Source organism: Odontesthes bonariensis, chromosome 7, assembly GCF_027942865.1.
Source record: "Odontesthes bonariensis isolate fOdoBon6 chromosome 7, fOdoBon6.hap1, whole genome shotgun sequence".
Lineage (NCBI taxonomy): Eukaryota > Metazoa > Chordata > Actinopteri > Atheriniformes > Atherinopsidae > Odontesthes > Odontesthes bonariensis.
In genome coordinates this window covers 37,363,418-37,390,545 of record NC_134512.1, presented here as the reverse complement: position 1 = coordinate 37,390,545, position 27,128 = coordinate 37,363,418, and the positions used below count along the sequence as shown (strand labels likewise).

The window sequence follows — 27,128 nt, the reverse complement described above, 5'->3', positions numbered from 1 at the left end:
TTTACACCAAGAGGCTGAAAATGGTCAATTTTATCAGAGCCAGAGGGCTTAACCATCGGCAATTCGATGCATTTTTATTTGAAAATGACATTCATCACGGCCTTCCCTATCACACCGATGTGCGCTGGTTGAGCCGAGGCGCAGTGCTCAAAAGGTTCTACAAATTGCGCAACGAGATAGCCGAGTTCATGCAGGCTAAAGGCAAGCCTGTGGAGGAATTGGACGACCCCGAATGGACCAGAGACCTAGCCTTTTTAGTGGACATTACCGAACACTTAAACGTCTTGAATGTTACTATGCAAGGTCGCAACAAACTCGTTACCGAGTATTACGACAGTGTCCGTGCGTTTCAAATTAATCAATCATAATCAAGTCACGGAAGGCACAGCTCAGCCAGCGCAATGCAGCCCACTTCCCCGGTTGGAAATCTCTGCATGTCAACCATCAGAGCATGGACAAGTATGCAAGCTTGCTCTCCGGCCTCATGGGCGAGTTTTCCAATCGATTCACGGTTTTCACTGAACTGGAAAAGGACTTTTCGCTTTTTCGCTTTCACGACGGATGCTTCCGAGGTCCCAGAGGGGATGCAAATGGAACTGATAGACTTGCAATGCTGCGCGCGGTTGAAAGATACATACGCATCTGTTGGAAATGAATCATTCTACTGGTCGTTGCCACCCGAGTACCCAATTATCACTGCCTTTGCAGGTAAAATACTCTGTATGTTTGGCACAGCATACTTATGTGAGCAGGCATTTTCAGTTATGAATATTAATAAATCGAAAGTGCGCAATCGCCTGACAGATGCGCATCTCAATGATGTCATGAAAATAGCCACGGCCCAGAGCCTGTCCCCCAATGTGGACAAGCTGGTGAAAACTAAAAGGCTTCTGGCTTCGACATGTAAAATGTAGCTGGCTTATCTCCTCATGTTTCATAGTGCAAGGAAGTAATGATGGGAATAAAGGAGATAGGTATGTGAAAATGTTTGTGGGAGTTGATTGTTAATGTTAAATTTTAAATGAGTTGTTTGTTGTAATGTTAGGTATTTTTTTATTATTAATTTCTACTGAATATTTAGTCACTTGGCCTGTTGGAGTAGGCCTACTTAACCTTAATACATTGTTTTGACTTCTTTAGGCCTATTTAGCCTGGCCATCTTTTTAATTGGCCTAATTAGATTATTTTATGTGCAAGTTGTCAATAAATCTGATCAAAGTAATTTACAGTTTACTTGTGTTATTTATGTGACCTAGTCCATTTTGTTGTTTTTAAAATATTTTAAATGTAAGTTACTGGCATGCAGAGGTTGATGTTACACAGTTATAGAGGGTTAATTGCTTTTGGCTGCCATATAATTGTATGCTTCATTGTGAGGGTATTGTATTATGCAATTAATTTTTAATGTATAGCAGGCCTTCATAAATTATATCAAATAGCATGTCTATTTGTTTAGTGTTTGGTCTTGCCAGGCCAAAAGTGTACCGGTAATTTGGCCCCCCGAGGTCCCACTTGAAAACAATCTGGCCCCCTGACCGATTTCACCCTGGCATCCCTGGTTTAGCTGTTGGATCGGTTTAACTCTGAACTTTAGATTTTAGAAAAGAGAAAAGCGGCGACAAAATGAACATTTTTCACACTTTTTCTACTTTTATAGGCCAGGACAATGCTAGAAATTGAACTTCCCCACATGTTTTCATACCTCCTGTCTCCCTTTTCACCTGCTGGTTGTTACAGACTTTGAGGATGTTGGTAAATGGCATCATCTCTGAGCTCTGAGCCGGTTCTAACCGGTGTGGCAGAGGATCGGAGGGACGGAGCAGTGTCTCACCGGTACATGATGCTCTGCAGGATGGAGGCGAAAGGCGTGATCCCAATTCCTGCTCCGATCAGGACGGCGTGTTCAGAGGCGAAGATCTGCCGGGTCGGAGTCCCGTACGGTCCGTCTACATAACACTGACACACACAGAATGAGCTGCAGGAACTGGAGGTTCCAGTTTACACACAGATGCACTTCCTCACGCTGTGCTCAGATTGGTCAGCTGCTGAACCTCATGTCTGAGTCGCTGGCTGTGTTCGAAACCGCATACTACATATTACATACTACATACTACATATTACATACTGCATACTGCATACTACATACTACATACTGCATACTACATACTACATACTACATATTACATACTACATACTACATATTACATACTACATATTACATACTGCATACTACATACTACATACTACATACTACATACTATACACTACATACTATATACTACATACTACATATTACATACTGCATACTACATACTACATACTATACACTAAATACTATACACTACATACTACATACTACATACTACATACTATACACTACATACTATATACTACATACTACATACTACATATTACATACTGCATACTGCATACTACATACTGCATACTACATACTGCATACTACATACTACATATTACATACTACATACTACATACTACATATTACATACTGCATACTACATACTACATACTATACACTAAATACTATACACTACATACTACATACTACATACTACATACTATACACTACATACTACATACTACATACTACATATTACATACTGCATACTGCATACTATATTACTGCATACTACATACTACATACTACATATTACATACTGCATACTACATACTGCATACTACATACTACATACTGCATACTGCATACTACATACTGCATACTACATACTGCATACTACATACTACATGATGCATACTGCATACTACATATTACATACTACATACTACATACTACATATTACATACTACATACTACATACTATACACTAAATACTATACACTACATACTACATACTACATACTACATACTATACACTACATACTACATACTACATACTACATACTACATATTACATACTGCATACTGCATACTACATACTGCATACTACATACTACATACTACATACTACATACTGCATACTACATACTGCATACTACATACTACATACTGCATACTGCATACTACATACTGCATACTACATACTGCATACTACATACTACATACTGCATACTGCATACTACATACTGCATACTACATACTGCATACTACATACTACATGATGCATACTATACACTACATACTACATACTACATACTATACACTACATACTACATACTACATACTACATACTACATACTACATATTACATATTACATACTGCATACTACATACTACATACTACATATTACATACTGCATACTGCATACTACATACTGCATACTACATACTACATACTGCATACTGCATACTACATACTACATACTGCATACTACATACTGCATACTACATACTGCATACTACATACTACATACTGCATACTACATACTACATACTGCATACTACATACTGCATACTACATACTACATACTGCATACTGCATACTACATACTGCATACTACATACTGCATACTACATACTACATGATGCATACTTCCATACTGACAGACAGTACACAGAGCGTTTACCCACAATGCATTTCGCTCCTGCCCGAGCCGAAATCAGCCGGCCTGAAGCTGATTTCCCTTAAGCTCTAAACTCTGTAAACTTTAGCAACATTTGAAACATTTTCAGGAGAGAAAGTAGTCGTTTAGATCCCCAACGTGTTGAAAACCTGACAAAATACCGGCTATTTACAATTTTGTTCCCACGAATTCGGCGCTACTAAAGCTAGCTGTAGTGAGCAACGCACTTCTGGTTATTTTCACAAAATAAAATACCCGTTTCCTTTTATCATAGGGAAAGCCATTACCATACAATTGGTGCTTTTGTTTTGAAAACAGGAAGTGAACCTACCCTCGTTGTAGCTAGCTTGAAACTGCCGTTTTGACAGGAAATGACGATCGGCGACGTCACGTTACGTTGCATCATGGGTAGTTTGAGTATGAGTAGTAACCTCATGATGCATACCCAACATTTCGGGGAATCTAGTATGCATCCGGGAACTTCTCGCTTACTCAAACTCGCATACTAACTCAAAAAGTTAGTAGGAGTAGTATGAGTAGTATGCGGCTTTGAACACAGCCAGAGTCAGTCGGTCTGAGCGGGTCATGTTCAGAGTCAAACTGGAGCAGAGTCAGCAGAAGCAGCTCATTGTTCCCTGTAGCTTCATCATTATCATTTCACACGCTGAAACAGAAATGACTTCAACAAAGACGATCCAGGCAGACTTGAGTTAAACTCAAGTCAAACATTGTGTTTGGCAACAAAGACAAGAGGTTTGCTGTCAGTAAACACCTCGAGTCACTGTCTCTATAAACTAAAGACCAAGTCCGGAACCTCGGCGTGCTGATAGACTCAGACCTGACCTTCAACTATCATATCAAATCAGCCTTTTAATCAACTTAAGAACTAGGGCTGGGCGAGTTAACTCGTTACTTATTTAACGCTGATAAATATCTTTATCACGCATTAACGCAGGTTTAATTTTTTATTCATTTAAAAAAACAAATAATTTGGTGGGGGCTTTTCTGCCTGTGAGCAACAGACTTTTATAAAATAAAATAAATAATAAAACAGGGGTGGTCTGTGGCGTAGTGGGCTGAGCAGGCGCCCCATGTACAGAGGCTACAGTCCTCGCTGCAGCTGGCCCTGTGCTGCGTGTTGTTCCCCCTCTCTCTGCCCCCTGCTTCCTGTCTCTCTGAACTTTCCTATCCATTAAAGGCACAAAAAGCCCCGCCCCCCAAAAAATTTTTTTAGTTTGAATTTTTTTTATTTTTAAAAATAAATAAATAAATAAAATAAAACCTGCGTTAATGTGCGATAAAATATTTATCGTCGTTAAATAATTAACGAGTTAACGCGATAATAACAAGTTTTTTAAAATAATTTCCATCCATCCATCATCTTCCGCTGGTCCGGGGATCGGGTCGCGGGGGCAGCAGCTTGAGCAGAGAGACCCAGACGTCCCTGTCCCCGGCCACTTCCTCCAGCTCTTCTGGGGGGACCCCGAGGCGTTCCCAGGCCAGCCGAGAAACATAGTCTCTCCAACGTGTCCTGGGTCTTCCCCGGGGCCTCCTCCCAGTGGGACGGGCCCGGAACACCTTACCAGGGGGGCGCCCAGGAGGCATCCTAACCAGATGCCCCAGGAGGCATCCTAACCAGATGCCCCAGGAGGCATCCTAACCAGATGCCCCAGGAGGCCTCCTAACCAGATGCCCCAGGAGGCATCCTAACCAGATGCCCCAGGAGGCATCCTAACCAGATGCCCCAGGAGGCCTCCTAACCAGATGCCCCAGGAGGCCTCCTAACCAGAAGCCCCAGGAGGCATCCTAACCAGATGCCCCAGGAGGCATCCTAACCAGATGCCCCAGGAGGCATCCTAACCAGATGCCCCAGGAGGCCTCCTAACCAGATGCCCCAGGAGGCATCCTAACCAGATGCCCCAGGAGGCCTCCTAACCAGATGCCCCAGGAGGCATCCTAACCAGATGCCCCAGGAGGCATCCTAACCAGATGCCCCAGGAGGCATCCTAACCAGATGCCCCAGGAGGCATCCTAACCAGATGCCCCAGGAGGCATCCTAACCAGATGCCCCAGGAGGCATCCTAACCAGATGCCCCAGGAGGCATCCTAACCAGATGCCCCAGGAGGCCTCCTAACCAGATGCCCCAGGAGGCCTCCTAACCAGAAGCCCCAGGAGGCATCCTAACCAGATGCCCCAGGAGGCATCCTAACCAGATGCCCCAGGAGGCATCCTAACCAGATGCCCCAGGAGGCCTCCTAACCAGATGCCCCAGGAGGCATCCTAACCAGATGCCCCAGGAGGCATCCTAACCAGATGCCCCAGGAGGCATCCTAACCAGATGCCCCAGAAGGCATCCTAACCAGATGCCCCAGGAGGCCTCCTAACCAGATGCCCCAGGAGGCATCCTAACCAGATGCCCCAGGAGGCATCCTAACCAGATGCCCCAGGAGGCATCCTAACCAGATGCCCCAGGAGGCATCCTAACCAGATGCCCCAGGAGGCATCCTAACCAGATGCCCCAGGAGGCATCCTAACCAGATGCCCCAGGAGGCATCCTAACCAGATGCCCGAGCCACCTCATCTGACTCCTCTGGATGCGGAGGAGCAGCGGTTCTACTCCGAGCCCCTCCCGGATGACCGAGCTTCTCACCCTATCTCTAAGGGAGAGCCCAGACACCCTGCGGAGGAAACTCATTTCGGCCGCTTGTATTCGCGATCTCGTTCTTTCGGTCACTACCCACAGCTCGTGACCATAGGTGAGGGTAGGAACATAGATTGACCGGTAAATCGAGAGCTTCGCCTTCTGGCTCAGCTCCTTCTTCACCACGACGGGCCGGTGCAGAGCCCGCATCACTGCAGACGCCGCACCGATCCGCCTGTCAATCTCCTGCTCCATTCGTCCCTCACTCGTGAACAAGACCCCAAGATACTTGAACTCCTCCACTTGGGGAAGGATCTCATTCCCGACCCGGAGAGAGCATTCCACCCTTTTCCGGCCGAGGACCATGGTCTCAGACTTGGAGGTGCTGATGGTCATCCCCGCCGCTTCACACTCGGCTGCGAACCGCTCCAGTGAGAGCTGAAGGTCACGGCCTGACGACGCCAACAGAACCGCATCGTCCGCAAAAAGCAGAGACCCGATTCTGAGGTCGCCAAACCGGACCCCCTCAACGCCCTGGCTGCGCCTAAATATGCCTTTCCTTGCCTAAACTGACTGTTTACAGACTTCGTTGGGCAGCTGAACATGCAGTCGGTGAGCTGCCGGCTGTGACTCACACGGCGCCCTCAGTTAAACTGTGACTTTGTCCTGACATTAAATATGAGAAAATCTGCCTCCTGCTGCGGGTGAAAACAACCAGTCAGAACCAGAAGTGTCTGGAGACAGAGCTGAAGCACAGCAGAGAGTGAGGGGCAGGGGCCTATAAGTCGTACTGACCTTCTCAAAGTTACAGAGTTCTATTCCTAAACCTTATAGTATTTACCTTTATGTTGCAGAACCTGTGGTTCTCACCTAACTTGGCAGAAACCTGCGGATAAAAGAAGAAGCGGATGATCAAACAGGTTCTGGAACAGAAACAAAGAGACAAAATATTCACACCGTAGAAATGTAAAATATTTCCATCCACACAAAGCCAGAAACCTGCAGTAACTTCCTCCTTCAGCCAGTGAACAGGACGGTTCAGATTAGACGTTTCAAAGAAAGATGAACTAAAACAACCTCTTTATTGTCTTTCTGTGCTCCAGCAGAGGGGGAAGTCGACTTGTGAGCAAAGCTGGGAAGGCGATGACGTCTTTTTTTGGTCTTAGAAATCTGAACAATGCAACAAGTGGGTTGGAGTCGATCCGAACACCACGGACGGTCAAAAATGTCTCCGAAGATCAGCCAAAGATTGATAATGGCAAAACTAGGGCTGGGCAACGTTTAAAACTTTTAATCTAATTAATCACATGATTTCCCTGATTAATCGCGATTAATCGCATTTGTACGCAGAATCCAAAAATGAATCCAAAAGTAACGTATAGCTTTTAGCATTTAGCTTTATTTTAAATGTGCTGCCATATGAATGAAAGTGCCATAACATTTGTTGTGCAAACACACTTTTAACATCAGCATCTTTCTGTAGTTTTTATGTAGAAGCCTCGCTCCACTGTCTGTTTCCTTGAATGACTTGCTGCTATCAGTTGTGTGTTTTGCCTTTAAGTGATATTTTAGACTGGAACTACTACGCTGAGAAGACAATTCAACTTGGCAGAGTTTACAGATGACTTTGGTTCTGTCGACTCCGCCGTCTGGAAGAACTTTAACATGAAAATGGCCGAGTAAAAGTTCCGTACCCTTCTCCATGTTTGGTGGATCCGCCGATTACTTTCTTTTCCTGTTCCACAGCAGACAGCAACAGACTTTTACAAAATAAAAGCCTGTGAGCAACAGACTTTTACAAAATAAAAGACTGTGAGCAGCAGACTTTTACAAAATAAAAGCCTGTGAGCAACAGACTTTTTCAAAATAAAATCCTGTGAGCATCAGACTTTTACAAAATAAAAGCCTGTGAGCAACAGACTTTTACAAAATAAAAGCCTGTGAGCAACAGACTTTTACAAAATAAAATAAATAATAAAACAGGGTCCGTGGCGTAGTGGGCTGAGCAGGCGCTCCATGTACAGAGGCTATAGTCCTCGCTGCAGCTGGCCCTGTGCTGCGTGTCTTTCCCCCTCTCTCTGCCCCCTGCTTCCTGTCTCTCTGAACTTTCCATCAAAGGCACAAAAGCACCCAAAATGTTTTTTTGTTTTTTTTTTCCAAATAAATAAATAAAACCTGCGTTAATACGCGATAAAATATTTATCTGCGTTAAATAATTAACAAGTTAACGCGATAACAACGAGTTCCGCGTTAATAATCAGTTCCTCAGATAGCTGCAGAAAACAATAATAAACACATGTGGCTTCAACCAGATGGAAGTAACCGCTGGAGAACTGAAGCCTGCGAGTTTTCTCCTGCTCGGGTGATTCCATCTCCAGGTAAACAGGCCAGATGGTCGGCCAAGGCACTTTGGTCAAGTCTCCAACATGACCACCAGATGGCAGCAACTGTCCATCCATCTATTTTCTATCCCCACTGACTCACACAGGGTGGGGGGGTGGGGCTGTCCCAGCTGTCATTGGGTGACTGCAGGGTACCCCCTGAACGGGTCGCCAGTCCATCACAGTACCTGTCACACACCTTAAAACCTACAAAGTGGCCTTTTCGTCCTTAGCAGCAGATCTATAATCGACAGCACAAGAAGTTTCAGACCGTATTAAAAAGACTTTGGAACTAAATTAGCACGAATGTACCCTGATGTCGACCCTGCATGTGATAAACGTGCACCAGCCTCACTCTATCACATGTATTGGACATGTCCCTCTTTCGGTAGCTTTTGGACATCAGTCTTCCACACGTTATCAGAGACCCTCCATCACCAAATTCAGCCCAATCCCTTGACCGATATTTTTTATTTTTTTTAAATATTGTTTGGAGCTTTTTATGCCTTTAATGGATAGACAGTTGGAGAGAGACAGGAAGCAGGGGACAGAGAGAGGGGGAACAACACGCAGCAAAGGGCCGTCCGGTGCGGGACTCGAATCGGGGCCAGCTCTGTACATGGGGCGCCTGCTCAGCCCACTACGCCACCGACTGCCCCCCCCCCACCTTGACTGGTATTTTTGGCATTGCTCCAGATTTGAATCTCCCTAAAACTATCCACAACTTTCTGGCCTTTGCCTTTTTATTAGGTGGACGAGCTGTTTCACTTAAGTGGAAGGATCCAGCTCCTCCTTCCTATTCACATTGGCTCAGAGACAGGGCCGGCTTTGGCTATGGGCGACCGCCCTCAAAATAAATAAATAAATAAATAAAAATAAAACTCTCCAGTTCTCTAGACTACCACTCATTTCCATGTCAAGTTAGTGGAGTGGGCAGGCTGGGGCCTGCTGGGACTTGCTGCTGAGAGTCCTATAGGAGGAGGGGGGGGCATAGACTGACCCCAGGCCACAACACAAGCTGCTTCCAATCCAAATAAACTGTATTTTATTCCTAAAATGAACATAGACCCATATACCTTCATGTACTTAAAGGGGAACTGCGGTATTTTCAACATTAAGCCTCTTTTCTGAGTTGTCTGCAATGTTTTAGAACCCCCCTCACCGCTTTTTTGATGTTTACTGCTGTCTCCGGTATTTGCCTAATTTTGATTCTTCTCAACCTGCTTCAGAACGGCAAGCATGGTGCATGTCCAAAAAGGTCCGTAAAAGCACCATAAACATTCGTTTTCAAAATCATCAACTCACCGGAGTGGTTACTGGTGTGCACTGGTAATCCATATCAAATTTCGTTGCGAAAAGTTGCTTCTGTCGTGTTTTATTTGACATTTTGTAAATCCCATTGAGTTCTATGGAAGACTGGATGTTAGTTGATATTACTCCGCCATCAAGCGGTGTGGAGTATAGCGAGTCAGATTCAACTGCTGAGCGGAAGTTTATCCACGGCTGTGAGGTGGCTAAGAAAATAGTGCGAGCATGAACGAGCTGCCAAATAAAACACGACAGAAGCAACTTTTCGCCACGAAATTTGATATGGATTACCAGTGCGTCTTAATCATAATAACCAGTTAACGCACTGGTTAGAACCCCCCCCCCCCCCCTCATAAAAGAGGCTTAATGTTGAAAATACCGCAGTTATCCTTTAACTGGGTTATGTGAAAAATGGGAAAAGCAAAGGTAATAATGTGGAGTCATCATGGATCATCATCATGGTGAAAGACCAAAGAAGCCATCAGGTGCCAGGTTTAGAAAGAGAAGAAGAGGAGAAGAGGAGAAACGGGCAGAAGATAAAGGGATGCAGATTTCTATCAGTGACGTAGGCTATAGGCTATCTGTTAGCCTCTTGCTAACATGTTGCTATTAGCCACGACTGTGTTTGATTTTTAGTTTTGAACTAGAATTAGAATTGAGGCATCAGGTCATGCAGCTAATTTCACCCAAAGGCAACCTGGTCTGGTTTGTGTTTGCAACACAACAAGAAGTCCCGACTGTGGATTATTTTTATTGTTATGAGCTATATGCTGAATTAAATAACTTAAATAACTTCTAATATACATGGACATGGCATTTTGTAAGCTGCATGTGGTACATTTTTGTACCTTTTTTGTGTTTAAGATTATATATAATAAAATAATACAAATAATATAATATGTTGTTGTGTTGGTAAGTCTTTTTTTAGGGGGGGGCAAGGGATGGTTCGCCCAGGGCATAAATCTATTCAGGTCCGCCACTGCTCAGAGACATGATGTCCTGCACGGTTATTGAGAAGATCAGATACACAATTCTGAGAATAAATTTCACAAAATTTGGTGCCCCTTTTTGGTATTTTATGAGAAACCCACAACGATAAAATCTGAGTAGACACCTTCCTGTACAATGATTGTCTTATTCATGTTTTGTCATTAATAAAAAGACCTTTGAAAGAAAAAGGCTTTGGACTCAGTGGGGACATCGCTTTTTGTTTAGAGTCGCAGACTGTCGGAAAGTTCTGGAAGATGACAAACTCAGGTTTTGAGTCTCAAGATGAAACTAAAGATGAAAAGAAAATCCGAACAGAAACACACAGAATCTGCTTTTTAACATTCAGAAAGAGGTCCTGACCTCTCCTCTCTCCGCTGGGCCCAGCTCATCTGGCTGGCGCTCCACGGGACCCGGACCTCCGGACTCCGAGGTCGCAGCCGCGCTGTACTGAGAGCCGCTCTGACGGAGCATCATCAGCTCGATGGACTCGTCCTCGTTCGATGCCACGGGTTCGTTGGGGTCTGCGGAGTTAAACATGTCGTCCTGCTGGGAAACAAAGAGAGCGGTGAGACTCGATGAGGAAGATCTATGGAAGTTTTTCTGTGCCAGCAGAGTTTGAATATGAATTTCTAATATTGAATTTTTACAGCATCAAAATGGATACAGGTCGTTTAGGCCCCCCTGCAGTCGTTTAGCCCCCCTGCAGTCGTTTAGGCCAGGCTACCTGAGCAGCTGAAATCTTTATTGCTGTACATTCGTTATTATAAGATATAAGTCAGCTCTACTGGTCTGTCTGGGTAGCCTACATATCTATGGTAAATTATTTAATAACCAACATTAGTGTGGAAACGTTTTTTTTATTTAATAAATGGTGATTTATAAATTCAAAAAATTGTGGAAATAATCATCCGCATTGCCACATTCATTGGACAATAATGCTGTAATTATTTAGAAGCCCGTTAGATTCGCGCGGCTTGTGAGAATCAAAATAGTGATTTATAAGATAAGCATGCATTGTCATCGAGCTACCTGAGCAGCTGAAATCTTTATTACATCACTTTATAAATCACCATTTATTAAATAAAAAAACCGTTTCCACACTAAAGTTGGTTATTTAATAATTTACCATAGATATGTAGGCTACCCAGACAGACCAGTAGAGCTGACTTATATCTTATAATAACGAATGTACAGCAATAAAGATTTCAGCTGCTCAGGTAGCCTGGCCTAAACGACTGCAGGGGGGCCTAAACGACTGCAGGGGGGCCTAAACGACTGCAGGGGGGGCCTAAACGACTGCAGGGGGGGCCTAAACGACTGCAGGGGGGGCCTAAACGACTGCAGGGGGGCCTAAACGACTGCAGGGGGGCCTAAACGACCTGCTCCCATCAAAATCAGACTTTGAAATTGAAAAACCAACAGTGTAAAAAAAAAAATTTCTAAAAACAAAAATCAGTGTAAAAAAATTCAACATCTAAAAAAAATTCAACTTCAAAATATTCAGTGGAAAAAGAACCATTGAACCATGATTTTTTTTTTTTTAGATGTTGAATTTTTTTACACTGATTTTTGTTTTTAGAATTTTTTTTTTTTTTTTTTACACTGTTGGTTTTTCAAATTCAAAGTCTGATTTTGGATGCTTTAAAAATTCAATATTATAAATTCGTATTCAAACTAGTGCTGGGCGGTATGACCAAAAATACATATCACGGTATTTTTTCACGGTATCACGGTTTCACGGTATATCACAGTATTTTTTTTCATGCATAATTAGGTGTTCACATTTTCTACAGATTGAGAACAGAATTAAAAATTAAAATAAAAATTCTTCAAAATAATTCCTTCGTTAATAATTGGTCACACAGAACTTTATTGTATTAATATTCACATCTTCATTGTAAACAAATTAATAACAGCTAATTACACTGGTGGGGCTGTTCAGCTGTTTCAGACTGATACCTCCGGTTCAGGCTGCTCCTCATCCTCAACACGCACGTCTCTTTTTCAATCGCGGAAAATATTTTTCAGTACTCATCTGGATTGAAGCAGCAAACATTCAGTGTAAGAGTTTAAAAAACCTACTTTATTTGATTCACAGCTGCTAGTGTTTAGACCTCAACAACCCAACTACTTTTTTTTTTTTTTTTACGGCAAACTTGCGACTAGTTAACTTTATAAAGAAGGCGTAATCGCTTGTTTGCTATGGGTCGGGTCGGGTCGGGTCGGGACAACATTGTATTAAAAATATAAAATATTTTTATAGGACTTTTTGATGGGAGCTAATCTAACGCGGCGCTGAAGCTAGCAAGCTTCCAGGCATGATCTCGCTGATGGAGACTCACGCAGTGTGCACGGAGGGGAGGGGCTGTGTGTGTGTGTGTGTGTGTGTGTGTGTGTGTGTGTGTGTGAGAGTAGGCTATGTGTGAGAGACGCGTGACTGACAGAGACGGAGGGAGAGCAGGGAAAGGAAATGCAGCTTAACGAATACCAGTATTTTTTAAATAGCGTTAAAAATAGACAGTAAACATGCGTGTTTAGAAGCGCAACACTGAAAAGGGTCCCGTCTCAAACAATGTCGCGTGACGCAGCGTTCCCCCCGTTGTGTAAGTAAATACACCGGTATGGCGGTATATTAAAAATTCATATCATAACGAAATTATAAACCGGTATTCGGTGTGAACAGGTATACCGCCCAGCACTAATTCAAACTCTGATGGCACAGAAAAACTTCCATAAAGATCCGGCTGCAGAGACTCTGACCCACGGAGCTTCCTACCTGGACCTTCCCCTGCTGCCGGCGCCTCCTCAGGCTGGTGGCCAGCCTCTTGGGGCAGACCGCCTGGCCCCCCGGCTGCCTGAAGTACTCGTACAGCCGGTTGGTCCACTGGCCCATGGAGCGCACGTGAAGCCACAGAATGTCTGCAGGTCAGAGGTCAGAATACAGAGAGCGTCAGCATGTCTCCGTCTGATTCTGTCCAACAGAACCAGAACTGTTCAATGTGATTAAAAAAAAAACATGGTTCTAACAACTTCCTATGATCCAACCTCCCCCAGTGAAGGCTGTCCCAGAAAGAAAACAAACTTTCTGATAAAGTTTCTGAATAAACTTCCCAGACAAACAGGTTTCTGACTCGTGCACGAGGCCTTCACATGACATCAGAAGGGACTCCAGATTCACCGCGGATCATTTCAGAGTCACCTTGGATCATTTCAGAGTCACCTTGGATCATTTCAGAGTCACCTTGGATCATTTCAGAGTCACCTTGGATCATTTCAGATTCACCTTGGATCATTTCAGATTCACCTTGGATCATTTCAGATTCACCGCGGATCATTTCAGATTCACCTTGGATCATTTCAGATTCACCTTGGATCATTTCAGATTCACCTTGGATCATTTCAGATTCACCGCGGATCATTTCAGAGTCACTGTGGATCATTCCAGATTCACTGTGGATCATTTCAGATTCACCGCGGATCATTTCAGAGTCACCGCGGATCATTTCAGATTCACCGCGGATCATTCCAGAGTCACCGCGGATCATTTCAGATTCACCTTGGATCATTTCAGAGTCACCTTGGATCATTTCAGATTCACCGCGGATCATTTCAGATTCACCGCGGATCATTTCAGATTCACCATGGATCATTTCAGATTCACCTTGGATCATTTCAGAGTCACCGCGGATCATTTCAGATCATTTCAGATTCACCGCGGATCCTTTCAGAGTCACCGCGGATCATTCCAGAGTCACTGTGGATCATTTCAGATCATTTCAGATTCACCATGGATCATTTCAGATTCACCATGGATCATTTCAGAGTCACCGCGGATCATTTCAGAGTCACCTTGGATCATTTCAGTCACCGCGGATCCTTTCAGAGTCACCGCGGATCATTTCAGATTCACCGTGGATCATTTCAGAGTCACCGCGGATCATTTCAGATTCACCGCGGATCATTTCAGAGTCACTGTGGATCATTTCAGAGTCACCGTGGATCATTTCAGACGGACGTACCTGACTGCTCGGGGGCGCTGCTGATGGTGAACGGGTGCCACTCGTACTTGGCTATCACTGGGATGTTGATGTAGATGTAATCTCCAGGTTTGAAGTGGAAGAACTGAGGACGTTTGATCACCAGATGAGTCACCTGCAAGTCAGAGAAAACACCCTCTGACATCTGATGGGCTCACCGATGACACGCTTTCTGCTGAGGATACGGAGCGCACTGCGCCACCTGCTGACCGAGGCGTTTTACACCTGAAACCGGCTCGTAACTGTGCTGTTTTACTGTCATCGGCTCAGTTTCTGTGGGCACCTTAGACGGCAGCTGGTCGACCTCCACGATGTAAAGACTTCCCATTCGGGACACGGCGATTCCCACGATCTTCTCCAGCAGGAAGACCAGACCTGGAACCACGAACCACTTCCAGAAGTTTGCACAGTGGATGATGAGCAGGACCCAAACCCAAATGTAGGACAGGTGAGACCAGTAGAAGACCTGCAGGAGACACAGCAGCAGAGTCTGAGCCAGATTCTTAACCATAGGGCCGCAAAAAACTTTCAGTTTTGGACCTGTGGGCCGCGGGACTGCATAGGTCAGGGGTGGCCAACCCGCGGCTCCCGAGCCGCATGCGGCTCTTACGTTCATATCAAAATTTGTGTTGTGTTTTTTTTTATGTGCGTGTTCGCTTCGTTTGAGTTCAATACGGCAGCGGTCTCCAACCTTCTTTGCTCCATGGACCGGTTTAATGTCAGACAATGTTTTCACAGACCGGCCTTTCAGGTGTGGCGGATAAATACTACAAAATAAAAATAATACAACCAACACAGACTCTGTGGTATTTAGTGAATATAATAATAAACTTGAATCCACTGTGTACTTGTATGTAACTTTATTAGCAGCGTCCTCCTGACATAACATCCTCTCTGGTCGCTATGGTAACGCTTAAACATGTCTTCAAAATGCAGCTTTCTTTTTCTTAGTGGCCACAGCCTCTTTTTCTGTCTCCTCACTGGGAAGAAGCTTTCCAAACACGCCTGTTTTTGACTCATTTTGCTCGTTTCGTGGGTTTAATGTCAGCGTTGATGCGTCACGTGACCGAGACGCGAGAGCGAGTCAAGAACAGACGGATGTAACGGAGAGAATTCTGTCATTTTTGTAAATAATGCGGCTCTTTGTGGTCACACAGTAAAAAATGCGGCTCTTAGTCTCTGACCGGTTGGCCACCCCTGGCATAGGTTATCAACTGAAGACACCAGATATATGTTATCCATGAGAAGCTCAGTTACAATGCTGCTTTCGACCACGTGGTGGCGCTAATGCATCAGTCAGTTGTTTAACAAGCTGGAATAGACAGAGAAGAAGACAAGGTTTTTGCTTGTCAAACTGTAAGTGGATTTGGTTTAATATTGAATACAAATCAACCTATACAGTGTAAATATTTAATGAACCCGGGCCACTTTGTACTATAAAAATTGGGCCTCAAGGTCAAAAAGGTTAAGAACCCCTGGATTAAACGGCCCGAGCACCTACGTGCCACGTGTCCTGGACCCTCACCTCGAAGTGTCCGCTGCGCCGAACGAACGTGCTGGAGCAGAACACCATGAGGCAGATCAGCAGCTGCAGGACGAGCCCGGTCAGCGACGCCGTCCCCTTCACCCAGCCGATCCCCGGCCGTGTGGTCAGCAGGAACTCCCACAGGCTGAACTCGCTCTGCTCCGCCTGAAGGGCTGAGACACACAGCACCGGGACACGGGTCCACATTACAGCAGCAGACCCAAACAGGGTCCACATTACAGCAGCAGACCCAAACAGGGTCCACATTACAGCAGCAGACCCAAACAGGGCCCACATTACAGCAGCAGACCCAAACAGGGTCCACATTACAGCAGCAGACCCAAACAGGGCCCACATTACAGCAGCAGACCCAAACAGGGTCCACATTACAGCAGCAGACCCAAACAGGGCCCACATTACAGCAGCAGACCCAAACAGGGTCCACATTACAGCAGCAGACCCAAACAGGGATGTTCATTAGGGTTGAACGATATATCTTTATCGTATTAATATCTAGATATGAACATTCAAGATATTAATGTCCCAAATTCAACGATATCAGCGATATAGATTTCCCCCGCATGTGCAGCTCAGGCAGTCGCAAACATCATTTTAACGCTCGCCCTTATGTGCAGCTGAAGCCAGCCAATGACAAACATCCGAGGGAGGGAGACACAAACTACATTCACAGCGGGGAAATTAAAAAGAGAAACATGAGGCCGGCGCAGAATCTGCGCAGTCGACGGATTTAGTGGCAAAAAATAAGTCGTTCTCCATTATTTGGAGGCATTTTGGATTCAGAAAAGAGGATGTGAACCAGAGCGAGGTGTTGTGCACGAGGTAAGGCAGCACAACAAACATGTTGCACCACCTGAAACAACACCACCGCGTCCTGCACGGAGAGTGCAGCGCAATGAGAGGAACGGCGGAGAAGTGAAGCCCGAGCAAAGTTTGACTGCTGATGCGTTCAGTAGCGTTACGCCATACGAGTCGATGTCCACCGGGCACAAAGAGCTACAGATGCTGTAACATACCACATGGTGCCCGTGTACACCGTCACAAACTTTCAGAAAATGGTTCGGACGCTGGACAAACGTTACAAAATACCATCCGGAACATATTCTAATCAAAGTGGCCATTCCAAAAATCTATAACGGATGTAAAATGAATGTTTAATCAAGATCCGATTAAAAAAAAAAAAAGACCTTTTAACTCAAGACTCGATGAATGCAGACGTCCTTCTTTTGTATTATGTTTTTTATTTTTCAGAAAAATGCTTAGTTTTCACTGAACCCACAGTCGTATCGTATCGATATCGAGATATCTGGCATGAATGATGTGAAATGTCCATATCGTTCAGCCCTAACGTTCATACGAGTCCGGTTCCACGTAAAGTTTCAGGGGACACAGAACTATCTAAGTATTCTCTTTCCGGGGCCGATAAAAGATCTGAGAAGAAGTTGTACCGAAATTAATGACGTGCGCAGCCGTGTGCAGCAGCGTGAAGCAGAAGATGGCGTAGCCCACCACCTGATGCAGCAGGATGTTCTGGTCCAGAGGTAAGATCTTCATGACCCAGGTGGCCCTGAGCCAGGTGAGACAGCGACGCAGCATCAGCACCTGAACACACACACACACGTATAAACAGATACACACAAACACACACACACACAAATACATATAAACAGATACACACACACACACACACACACACACACACACATATACATATAAACAGATACACACAAACACACACACACACACACAGACATATAAACAGATACACACACACACACACACACACACATGCACAAACACACCAATCAGAACAGACAGGGCTTATCAGGAGGCGGGCCTTAGAGAGACAGGAGCTAAAACAGAGCGTTTCAATGTGATGAAACAGCAACAAACAGGAAAACAGAGCGTTTCAATGTGATGAAACAGCAACAAACAGGAAAACAGAGCGTTTCAATGTGATGAAACAGCAACAAACAGGAAAACAGAGCGTTTCAATGTGATGAAACAGCAACAAACAGGAAAACAGAGCGTTTCAATGTGATGAAACAGCAACAAACAGGAAAACAGAGCGTTTCAATGTGATGAAGCAGCAACAAACAGGAAAACAGAGCGTTTCAATGTGATGAAACAGCAACAAACAGGAAAACAGAGCGTTTCAATGTGATGTAGCAGCAACAAACAGGAAAACAGAGCGTTTCAATGTGATGTAGCAGCAACAAACAGGAAAACAGAGCGTTTCAATGTGATGAAGCAGCAACAAACAGGAAAACAGAGCGTTTCAATGTGATGTAGCAGCAACAAACAGGAAAACAGAGCGTTTCAATGTGATGAAACAGCAACAAACAGGAAAACAGAGCGTTTCAATGTGATGAAGCAGCAACAAACAGGAAAACAGAGCGTTTCAATGTGATGAAGCAGCAACAAACAGGAAAACAGAGCGTTTCAATGTGATGTAGCAGCAACAAACAGGAAAACAGAGCGTTTCAATGTGATGAAACAGCAACAAACAGGAAAACAGAGCGTTTCAATGTGATGAAGCAGCAACAAACAGGAAAACAGAGCGTTTCAATGTGATGAAACAGCAACAAACAGGAAAACAGAGCGTTTCAATGTGATGAAACAGCAACAAACAGGAAAACAGAGCGTTTCAATGTGATGTAGCAGCAACAAACAGGAAAACAGAGCGTTTCAATGTGATGAAACAGCAACAAACAGGAAAACAGAGCGTTTCAATGTGATGTAGCAGCAACAAACAGGAAAACAGAGCGTTTCAATGTGATGTAGCAGCAACAAACAGGAAAACAGAGCGTTTCAATGTGATGAAACAGCAACAAACAGGAAAACAGAGCGTTTCAATGTGATGTAGCAGCAACAAACAGGAAAACAGAGCGTTTCAATGTGATGAAGCAGCAACAAACAGGAAAACAGAGCGTTTCAATGTGATGAAACAGCAACAAACAGGAAAACAGAGCGTTTCAATGTGATGAAACAGCAACAGACAGGAAAACAGAGCGTTTCAATGTGATGTAGCAGCAACAAACAGGAAAACAGAGCGTTTCAATGTGATGTAGCAGCAACAAACAGGAAAACAGAGCGTTTCAATGTGATGAAACAGCAACAGACAGGAAAACAGAGCGTTTCAATGTGATGAAACAGCAACAGACAGGAAAACAGAGCGTTTCAATGTGATGTAGCAGCAACAAACAGGAAAACAGAGCGTTTCAATGTGATGAAACAGCAACAAACAGGAAAACAGAGCGTTTCAATGTGATGTAACAGCAACAAACAGGAAAACAGAGCGTTTCAATGTGATGAAACAGCAACAAACAGGAAAACAGAGCGTTTCAATGTGATGAAACAGCAACAAACAGGAAAACAGAGCGTTTCAATGTGATGTAACAGCAACAAACAGGAAAACAGAGCGTTTCAATGTGATGAAACAGCAACAAACAGGAAAACAGAGCGTTTCAATGTGATGTAGCAGCAACAAACAGGAAAACAGAGCGTTTCAATGTGATGAAACAGCAACAAACAGGAAAACAGAGCGTTTCAATGTGATGTAACAGCAACAAACAGGAAAACAGAGCGTTTCAATGTGATGAAACAGCAACAAACAGGAAAACAGAGCGTTTCAATGTGATGAAACAGCAACAAACAGGAAAACAGAGCGTTTCAATGTGATGTAACAGCAACAAACAGGAAAACAGAGCGTTTCAATGTGATGAAACAGCAACAAACAGGAAAACAGAGCGTTTCAATGTGATGTAGCAGCAACAAACAGGAAAACAGAGCGTTTCAATGTGATGAAACAGCAACAAACAGGAAAACAGAGCGTTTCAATGTGATGTAGCAGCAACAAACAGGAAAACAGAGCGTTTCAATGTGATGTAGCAGCAACAAACAGGAAAACAGAGCGTTTCAATGTGATGTAGCAGCAACAAAAAGGAAAACAGAACGTTTCAATGTGATGAAACAGCAACAAACAGGAAAACAGAGCGTTTCAATGTGATGAAACAGCAACAAACAGGAAAACAGAGCGTTTCAATGTGATGAAACAGCAACAAACTGGAAAACAGAGCGTTTCAATGTGATGTAGCAGCAACAAACAGGAAAACAGAGCGTTTCAAGGTGATGAAACAGCAACAAACAGGAAAACAGAGCGTTTCAATGTGATGAAACAGCAACAAACAGGAAAACAGAGCGTTTCAATGTGATGAAACAGCAACAAACAGGAAAACAGAGCGTTTCAATGTGATGAAACAGCAACAAACAGGAAAACAGAGCGTTTCAATGTGATGAAGCAGCAACAAACAGGAAAACAGAGCGTTTCAATGTGATGAATCAGCAACAAACAGGAAAACAGAGTGTTTCAATGTGATGAAGCAGCAACAAACAGGAAAACAGAGTGTTTCAATGTGATGAAGCAGCAACAAACAGGAAAACAGAGCGTTTCAATGTGATGAAACAGCAACAAACAGGAAAACAGAGTGTTTCAATGTGATGAAGCAGCAACAAACAGGAAAACAGAGCGTTTCAATGTGATGTAGCAGCAACAAACAGGAAAACAGAGCGTTTCAATGTGATGAAACAGCAACAAACAGGAAAACAGAGCGTTTCAATGTGATGTAGCAGCAACAAACAGGAAAACAGAGCGTTTCAATGTGATGAAACAGCAACAAACAGGAAAACAGAGCGTTTCAATGTGATGAAACAGCAACAAACAGGAAAACAGAGCGTTTCAATGTGATGTAGCAGCAACAAACAGGAAAACAGAGCGTTTCAATGTGATGAAACAGCAACAAACAGGAAAACAGAGCGTTTCAATGTGATGAAACAGCAACAAACAGGAAAACAGAGCGTTTCAATGTGATGTAGCAGCAACAAACAGGAAAACAGAGCGTTTCAATGTGATGAAACAGCAACAAACAGGAAAACAGAGCGTTTCAATGTGATGAAACAGCAACAAACAGGAAAACAGAGCGTTTCAATGTGATGAAACAGCAACAAACAGGAAAACAGAGCGTTTCAATGTGATGTAGCAGCAACAAACAGGAAAACAGAGCGTTTCAATGTGATGAAACAGCAACAAACAGGAAAACAGAGCGTTTCAATGTGATGAAACAGCAACAAACAGAAAAACAGAGCGTTTCAATGTGATGAAACAGCAACAAACAGGAAAACAGAGCGTTTCAATGTGATGTAGCAGCAACAAACAGGAAAACAGAGCGTTTCAATGTGATGAAACAGCAACAAACAGGAAAACAGAGCGTTTCAATGTGATGTAGCAGCAACAAACAGGAAAACAGAGCGTTTCAATGTGATGAAACAGCAACAAACAGGAAAACAGAGCGTTTCAATGTGATGAAACAGCAACAAACAGGAAAACAGAGCGTTTCAATGTGATGAAACAGCAACAAACAGGAAAACAGAGCGTTTCAATGTGATGTAGCAGCAACAAACAGGAAAACAGAGCGTTTCAATGTGATGTAGCTGCAACAAACAGGAAAACAGAGCGTTTCAATGTGATGAAACAGCAACAAACAGGAAAACAGAGCGTTTCAATGTGATGAAACAGCAACAAACAGGAAAACAGAGCGTTTCAATGTGATGAAACAGCAACAAACAGGAAAACAGAGCGTTTCAATGTGATGTAGCAGCAACAAACAGGAAAACAGAGCGTTTCAATGTGATGAAACAGCAACAAACAGAAAAACAGAGCGTTTCAATGTGATGTAGCAGCAACAAACAGGAAAACAGAGCGTTTCAAGGTGATGAAACAGCAACAAACAGGAAAACAGAGCGTTTCAATGTGATGAAGCAGCAACAAACAGGAAAACAGAGCGTTTCAATGTGATGAAACAGCAACAAACAGGAAAACAGAGCGTTTCAATGTGATGAAACAGCAACAAACAGGAAAACAGAGCGTTTCAATGTGATGAAACAGCAACAAACAGGAAAACAGAGCGTTTCAATGTGATGTAGCAGCAACAAACAGGAAAACAGAGCGTTTCAATGTGATGTAGCAGCAACAAACAGGAAAACAGAGCGTTTCAATGTGATGTAGCTGCAACAAACAGGAAAACAGAGCGTTTCAATGTGATGTAGCAGCAACAAACAGGAAAACAGAGCGTTTCAATGTGATGAAACAGCAACAAACAGGAAAACAGAGCGTTTCAATGTGATGAAGCAGCAACAAACAGGAAAACAGAGCGTTTCAATGTGATGAAACAGCAACAAACAGGAAAACAGAGCGTTTCAATGTGATGTAGCAGCAACAAACAGGAAAACAGAGCGTTTCAATGTGATGAAACAGCAACAAACAGGAAAACAGAGCGTTTCAATGTGATGTAGCAGCAACAAACAGGAAAACAGAGCGTTTCAATGTGATGAAACAGCAACAAACAGGAAAACAGAGCGTTTCAATGTGATGAAACAGCAACAAACAGGAAAACAGAGCGTTTCAATGTGATGAAACAGCAACAAACAGGAAAACAGAGCGTTTCAATGTGATGAAACAGCAACAAACAGGAAAACAGAGCGTTTCAATGTGATGAAACAGCAACAAACAGGAAAACAGAGCGTTTCAATGTGATGTAGCAGCAACAAACAGGAAAACAGAGCGTTTCAATGTGATGAAACAGCAACAAACAGGAAAACAGAGCGTTTCAATGTGATGTAGCAGCAACAAACAGGAAAACAGAGCGTTTCAATGTGATGAAACAGCAACAAACAGGAAAACAGAGCGTTTCAATGTGATGAAACAGCAACAAACAGGAAAACAGAGCGTTTCAATGTGATGAAGCAGCAACAAACAGGAAAACAGAGCGTTTCAATGTGATGAAGCAGCAACAAACAGGAAAACAGAGCGTTTCAATGTGATGTAGCAGCAACAAACAGGAAAACAGAGCGTTTCAATGTGATGTAGCAGCAACAAACAGGAAAACAGAGCGTTTTAATGTGACCAAACAGCAACAAACAGGAAAACAGAGCGTTTCAATGTGATGTAGCAGCAACAAACAGGAAAACAGAGCGTTTCAATGTGATGAAACAGCAACAAACAGGAAAACAGAGCGTTTCAATGTGATGAAACAGCAACAAACAGGAAAACAGAGCGTTTCAATGTGATGAAACAGCAACAAACAGGAAAACAGAGCGTTTCAATGTGATGTAGCAGCAACAAACAGGAAAACAGAGCGTTTCAATGTGATGAAACAGCAACAAACAGGAAAACAGAGCGTTTCAATGTGATGAAACAGCAACAAACAGGAAAACAGAGCGTTTCAATGTGATGAAACAGCAACAAACAGGAAAACAGAGCGTTTCAATGTGATGAAACAGCAACAAACAGGAAAACAGAGCGTTTCAATGTGATGTAGCAGCAACAAACAGGAAAACAGAGCGTTTCAATGTGATGTAGCAGCAACAAACAGGAAAACAGCGTCTCTGAGTGTAAACCAAGTTAAAAGTGGCTGCCGTACCATGACCAAGGTGCAGTTGAAGTTGAGGCACTGGCCGCAGCCTTTGGCCACCATGAACCAGGCGCCGCCGTAGCTGTGCTGCAGCACGGCGAAGGTGAACAGCAGCAGGTTGAGCAGGGCGTACACGCACAGGAACAGCAGCTTCCGGCTGTTGTTCTGCCAGTAAGCTCGAGTCAGGTACCGAGGGGTCTGATGCTTCTTCTGATCCAGTTTTGGAGGCTTCAGCCAGTTAGCAGCGCTGCAAAAGGTTAAAGTTCATTTGGACTGGTTAAAGGCGGTCTGTGCTCGTCCTGTTGGATCTGCATCTGATGCGGTCGATCACAGCGTTCTGTTCGCATTGAACATGTTATTGGGATTAAAGGAACTGCATTAGGCTGGTTTAAATCATGTTTATCTGATAGATTTCAGTTTGTTCTTCCTCACACACCAGAGTAAGTCATGGAGTTCCTCAGGGTTCTGTGCTCGGACCGATTCTTTTCACTTCATACATGCTTCCATTAGGTAACATTAGCCCTTTTTCCATCAGATTCTGTAGCGAATTAAAAGTTATATCGCATTACTTTGTTGCGATATAAGATGCGTTCGGTTGGTTTTCCATCAAACAGGACGATTCTAGCGAAATAAAATGACATCACCGGAACGTGCTGATGCGCATTATTCTGACTCCACCAGATGATTTTCCATTACAAAAGTGGCGAATGTAGCGAATTAGAATGCTCGGTAGCGGGAATTTAATTGCTCGCGGTGTTATTGTCAGCCTCCTGTTATAACAGTTGCTATAACTTTCAAGGCTACGTACCTTTTCACCACCGGCTTTCGTTTTATTTATTAGGCTAGTTACTTATTTAGAGTTATGGACCGTAGGATAGGACTAAACATGCTGCTAGTGCTGCTATGTCAGCTTATAATAGCCGTCAGAAATTTAAGAAGGAGGATCCTTCATCCGCAGGATCCGCAGCATAATTAATTCTCGCCTCGCTCTCATCGATGAGAGCGAGGCGAGAATTAATTATGCTGCTTCAGGACCTCCCGAATTGTGTTTATAAGAAGCAGAGTCTCTGCTCTCGACCAGTTGTTTCTTTTATCATCGGACATTGTTGTTACTAGTTGTTGCTGCTGTTTTGATACCGACAGGATAGGTGAAATGGGGCGGCTGAGCGGCTCAACAACAACATTCGAATCCTCGCGCTTTACCAATACCATCTGCGCATGCATGGCTAGTCTGAATCCCATTAACCTTTTCCATCACTTCTGTAGCGATACAACTTAGCCCTGAACCACCTATTTCGAGCGAATTGATTTAGTGCGACAAAACAGGCGTTCTAGCGATTTAACCGTTTTTCCATCACATGTATCGCACTAACTTCTTGATGCGCATCAAATTAAAGCGAATCATGTTGTTGATGGTAAAAGGGCTATTATTAGACAGCATGGCATACATTTCCATTGCCATGCCTTCATTTTTTATTTTATTTGATTTATTTAGTAATTTATTATTATTATTATTATTATTATTATCATTATTAGTTAGTAGTAGTATTTTTATTAGAATTGATATTATTATTCTTGTTGTTAATATACAAAATTTTTTGAGCTACTTGACTAATTTGAATTTCCCCCATTGGCGGATGAATAAAGTATTTTTCTATTCTATTCTATTCTATTCTATTCTATGTAAGAGGACATTTATTTTTGTGAGGATATATTCAGCAGATTGCATTATTCTGATTTGTTCATTATTTTTGAGTCTCAATCACTAATTGTTACTACATATATAAATATTCTATTCTGCTGCTTCAGTGTCATCTGGATCTATATAAGATGTCGCACTTTACGTGCAGGAAATGTGAGTGATGATTAAGATTGGCAAAGTGATATGTAAGATGTGAGGTCCTACGGTTTGTTTTGGTCGGACTTTAAAGTGGATCGAGTTACATGGCCGAAGTTGCCCCCGTGCTCTAGTTTAATAGTTTATATAAGACAATAACTAAAACGTCCAAAACCTGGTCTTACGCTGATGATACTCAGCTGTACTTATCTATGAAACCAGATGAACCCAGTAGGTTGCTCAGACTACAAGCATGTCTTACAGACACAAAGACCTGGATGACTCAGAACTTTCTGCTTCTAAAATCTCTTCATTGGCTCCCTGTTAGATTCAGAATAGAATCTAAGATTCTTCTCCTCACATATAAAGCTCTGAATGACCGAGCTCCGTCACATCTTAAAGATCTCATTAACAGAGCCTTCAGTTATCAGGCCCCTCTCTGTGGAACCAGCTGCCAGTTTGGGAGGCAGAGCCTTCAGTTATCAGGCCCCTCTCTGTGGAACCAGCTGCCAGTTTGGGAGGCAGAGCCTTCAGTTATCAGGCCCCTCTCTGTGGAACCAGCTGCCAGTTTGGGAGGCAGAGCCTTCAGTTATCAGGCCCCTCTCTGTGGAACCAGCTGCCAGTTTGGGAGGCAGAGCCTTCAGTTATCAGGCCCCTCTCTGTGGAACCAGCTGCCAGTTTGGGAGGCAGAGCCTTCAGTTATCAGGCCCCTCTCTGTGGAACCAGCTGCCAGTTTGGGAGGCAGAGCCTTCAGTTATCAGGCCCCTCTCTCTGTGGAACCAGCTGCCAGTTTGGGAGGCAGAGCCTTCAGTTATCATGCCCCTCTCTGTGGAACCAGCTGCCAGTTTGGGAGGCGGAGCCTTCGGTTATCAGGCCCCTCTCTGAGGAACCAGCTGCCAGTTTGGGAGGCAGAGCCTTCAGTTATCAGGCCCCTCTCTGTGGAACCAGCTGCCAGTTTGGGAGGCAGAGCCTTCAGTTATCAGGCCCCTCTCTGAGGAACCAGCAGCCAGTTTGGGAGGCAGAGCCTTCAGTTATCAGGCCCCTCTCTGTGGAACCAGCTGCCAGTTTGGGAGGCAGAGCCTTCAGTTATCAGGCCCCTCTCTGTGGAATAAGCTGCCAGTAAATGTCCGGGAAGCAGACACCCTTTCCACTTTTAAGATCAGGCTTAAAACTTTCCTATCTGATAAAGCTTATAGTTAGGGATGGCTCAGGTGACCGTTCAGAGAGTTTTTTCTCTCCACAGTCGTCTCGTGCACGCTCAGGACGGAGGATTGGATCAGAGAGAAGCTTTGATGTTGCTTAGTTAATCTCATTGCACTGGACAGCTTCTCTGACCCGTATTGAAAATGCTCATCAGTAAAGTGAGTGCTTGCCTGGT

At 43.7% G+C, this 27,128-nt stretch overlaps 1 protein-coding gene across 1 annotated transcript in view; it reads right to left on the bottom strand.

The window, feature by feature from the left end:
• The window catches only part of nox5 (NADPH oxidase, EF-hand calcium binding domain 5), a 37,179-nt gene that overhangs the window by 6,373 nt on the left and 3,678 nt on the right, over window positions 1-27,128 (bottom strand). Inside the window, exons 4-12 of the mRNA XM_075471131.1 lie at window positions 23,923-24,160; window positions 17,893-18,046; window positions 16,427-16,599; window positions 15,185-15,367; window positions 14,884-15,016; window positions 13,641-13,783; window positions 11,225-11,407; window positions 7,027-7,071; window positions 1,832-1,956 (exon numbers count right to left, since the gene is read on the bottom strand). Coding sequence (XP_075327246.1) covers window positions 1,832-1,956; window positions 7,027-7,071; window positions 11,225-11,407; window positions 13,641-13,783; window positions 14,884-15,016; window positions 15,185-15,367; window positions 16,427-16,599; window positions 17,893-18,046; window positions 23,923-24,160 — 1,377 coding nt within the window. The remainder of the gene's footprint in view (window positions 1-1,831; window positions 1,957-7,026; window positions 7,072-11,224; window positions 11,408-13,640; window positions 13,784-14,883; window positions 15,017-15,184; window positions 15,368-16,426; window positions 16,600-17,892; window positions 18,047-23,922; window positions 24,161-27,128) is intronic.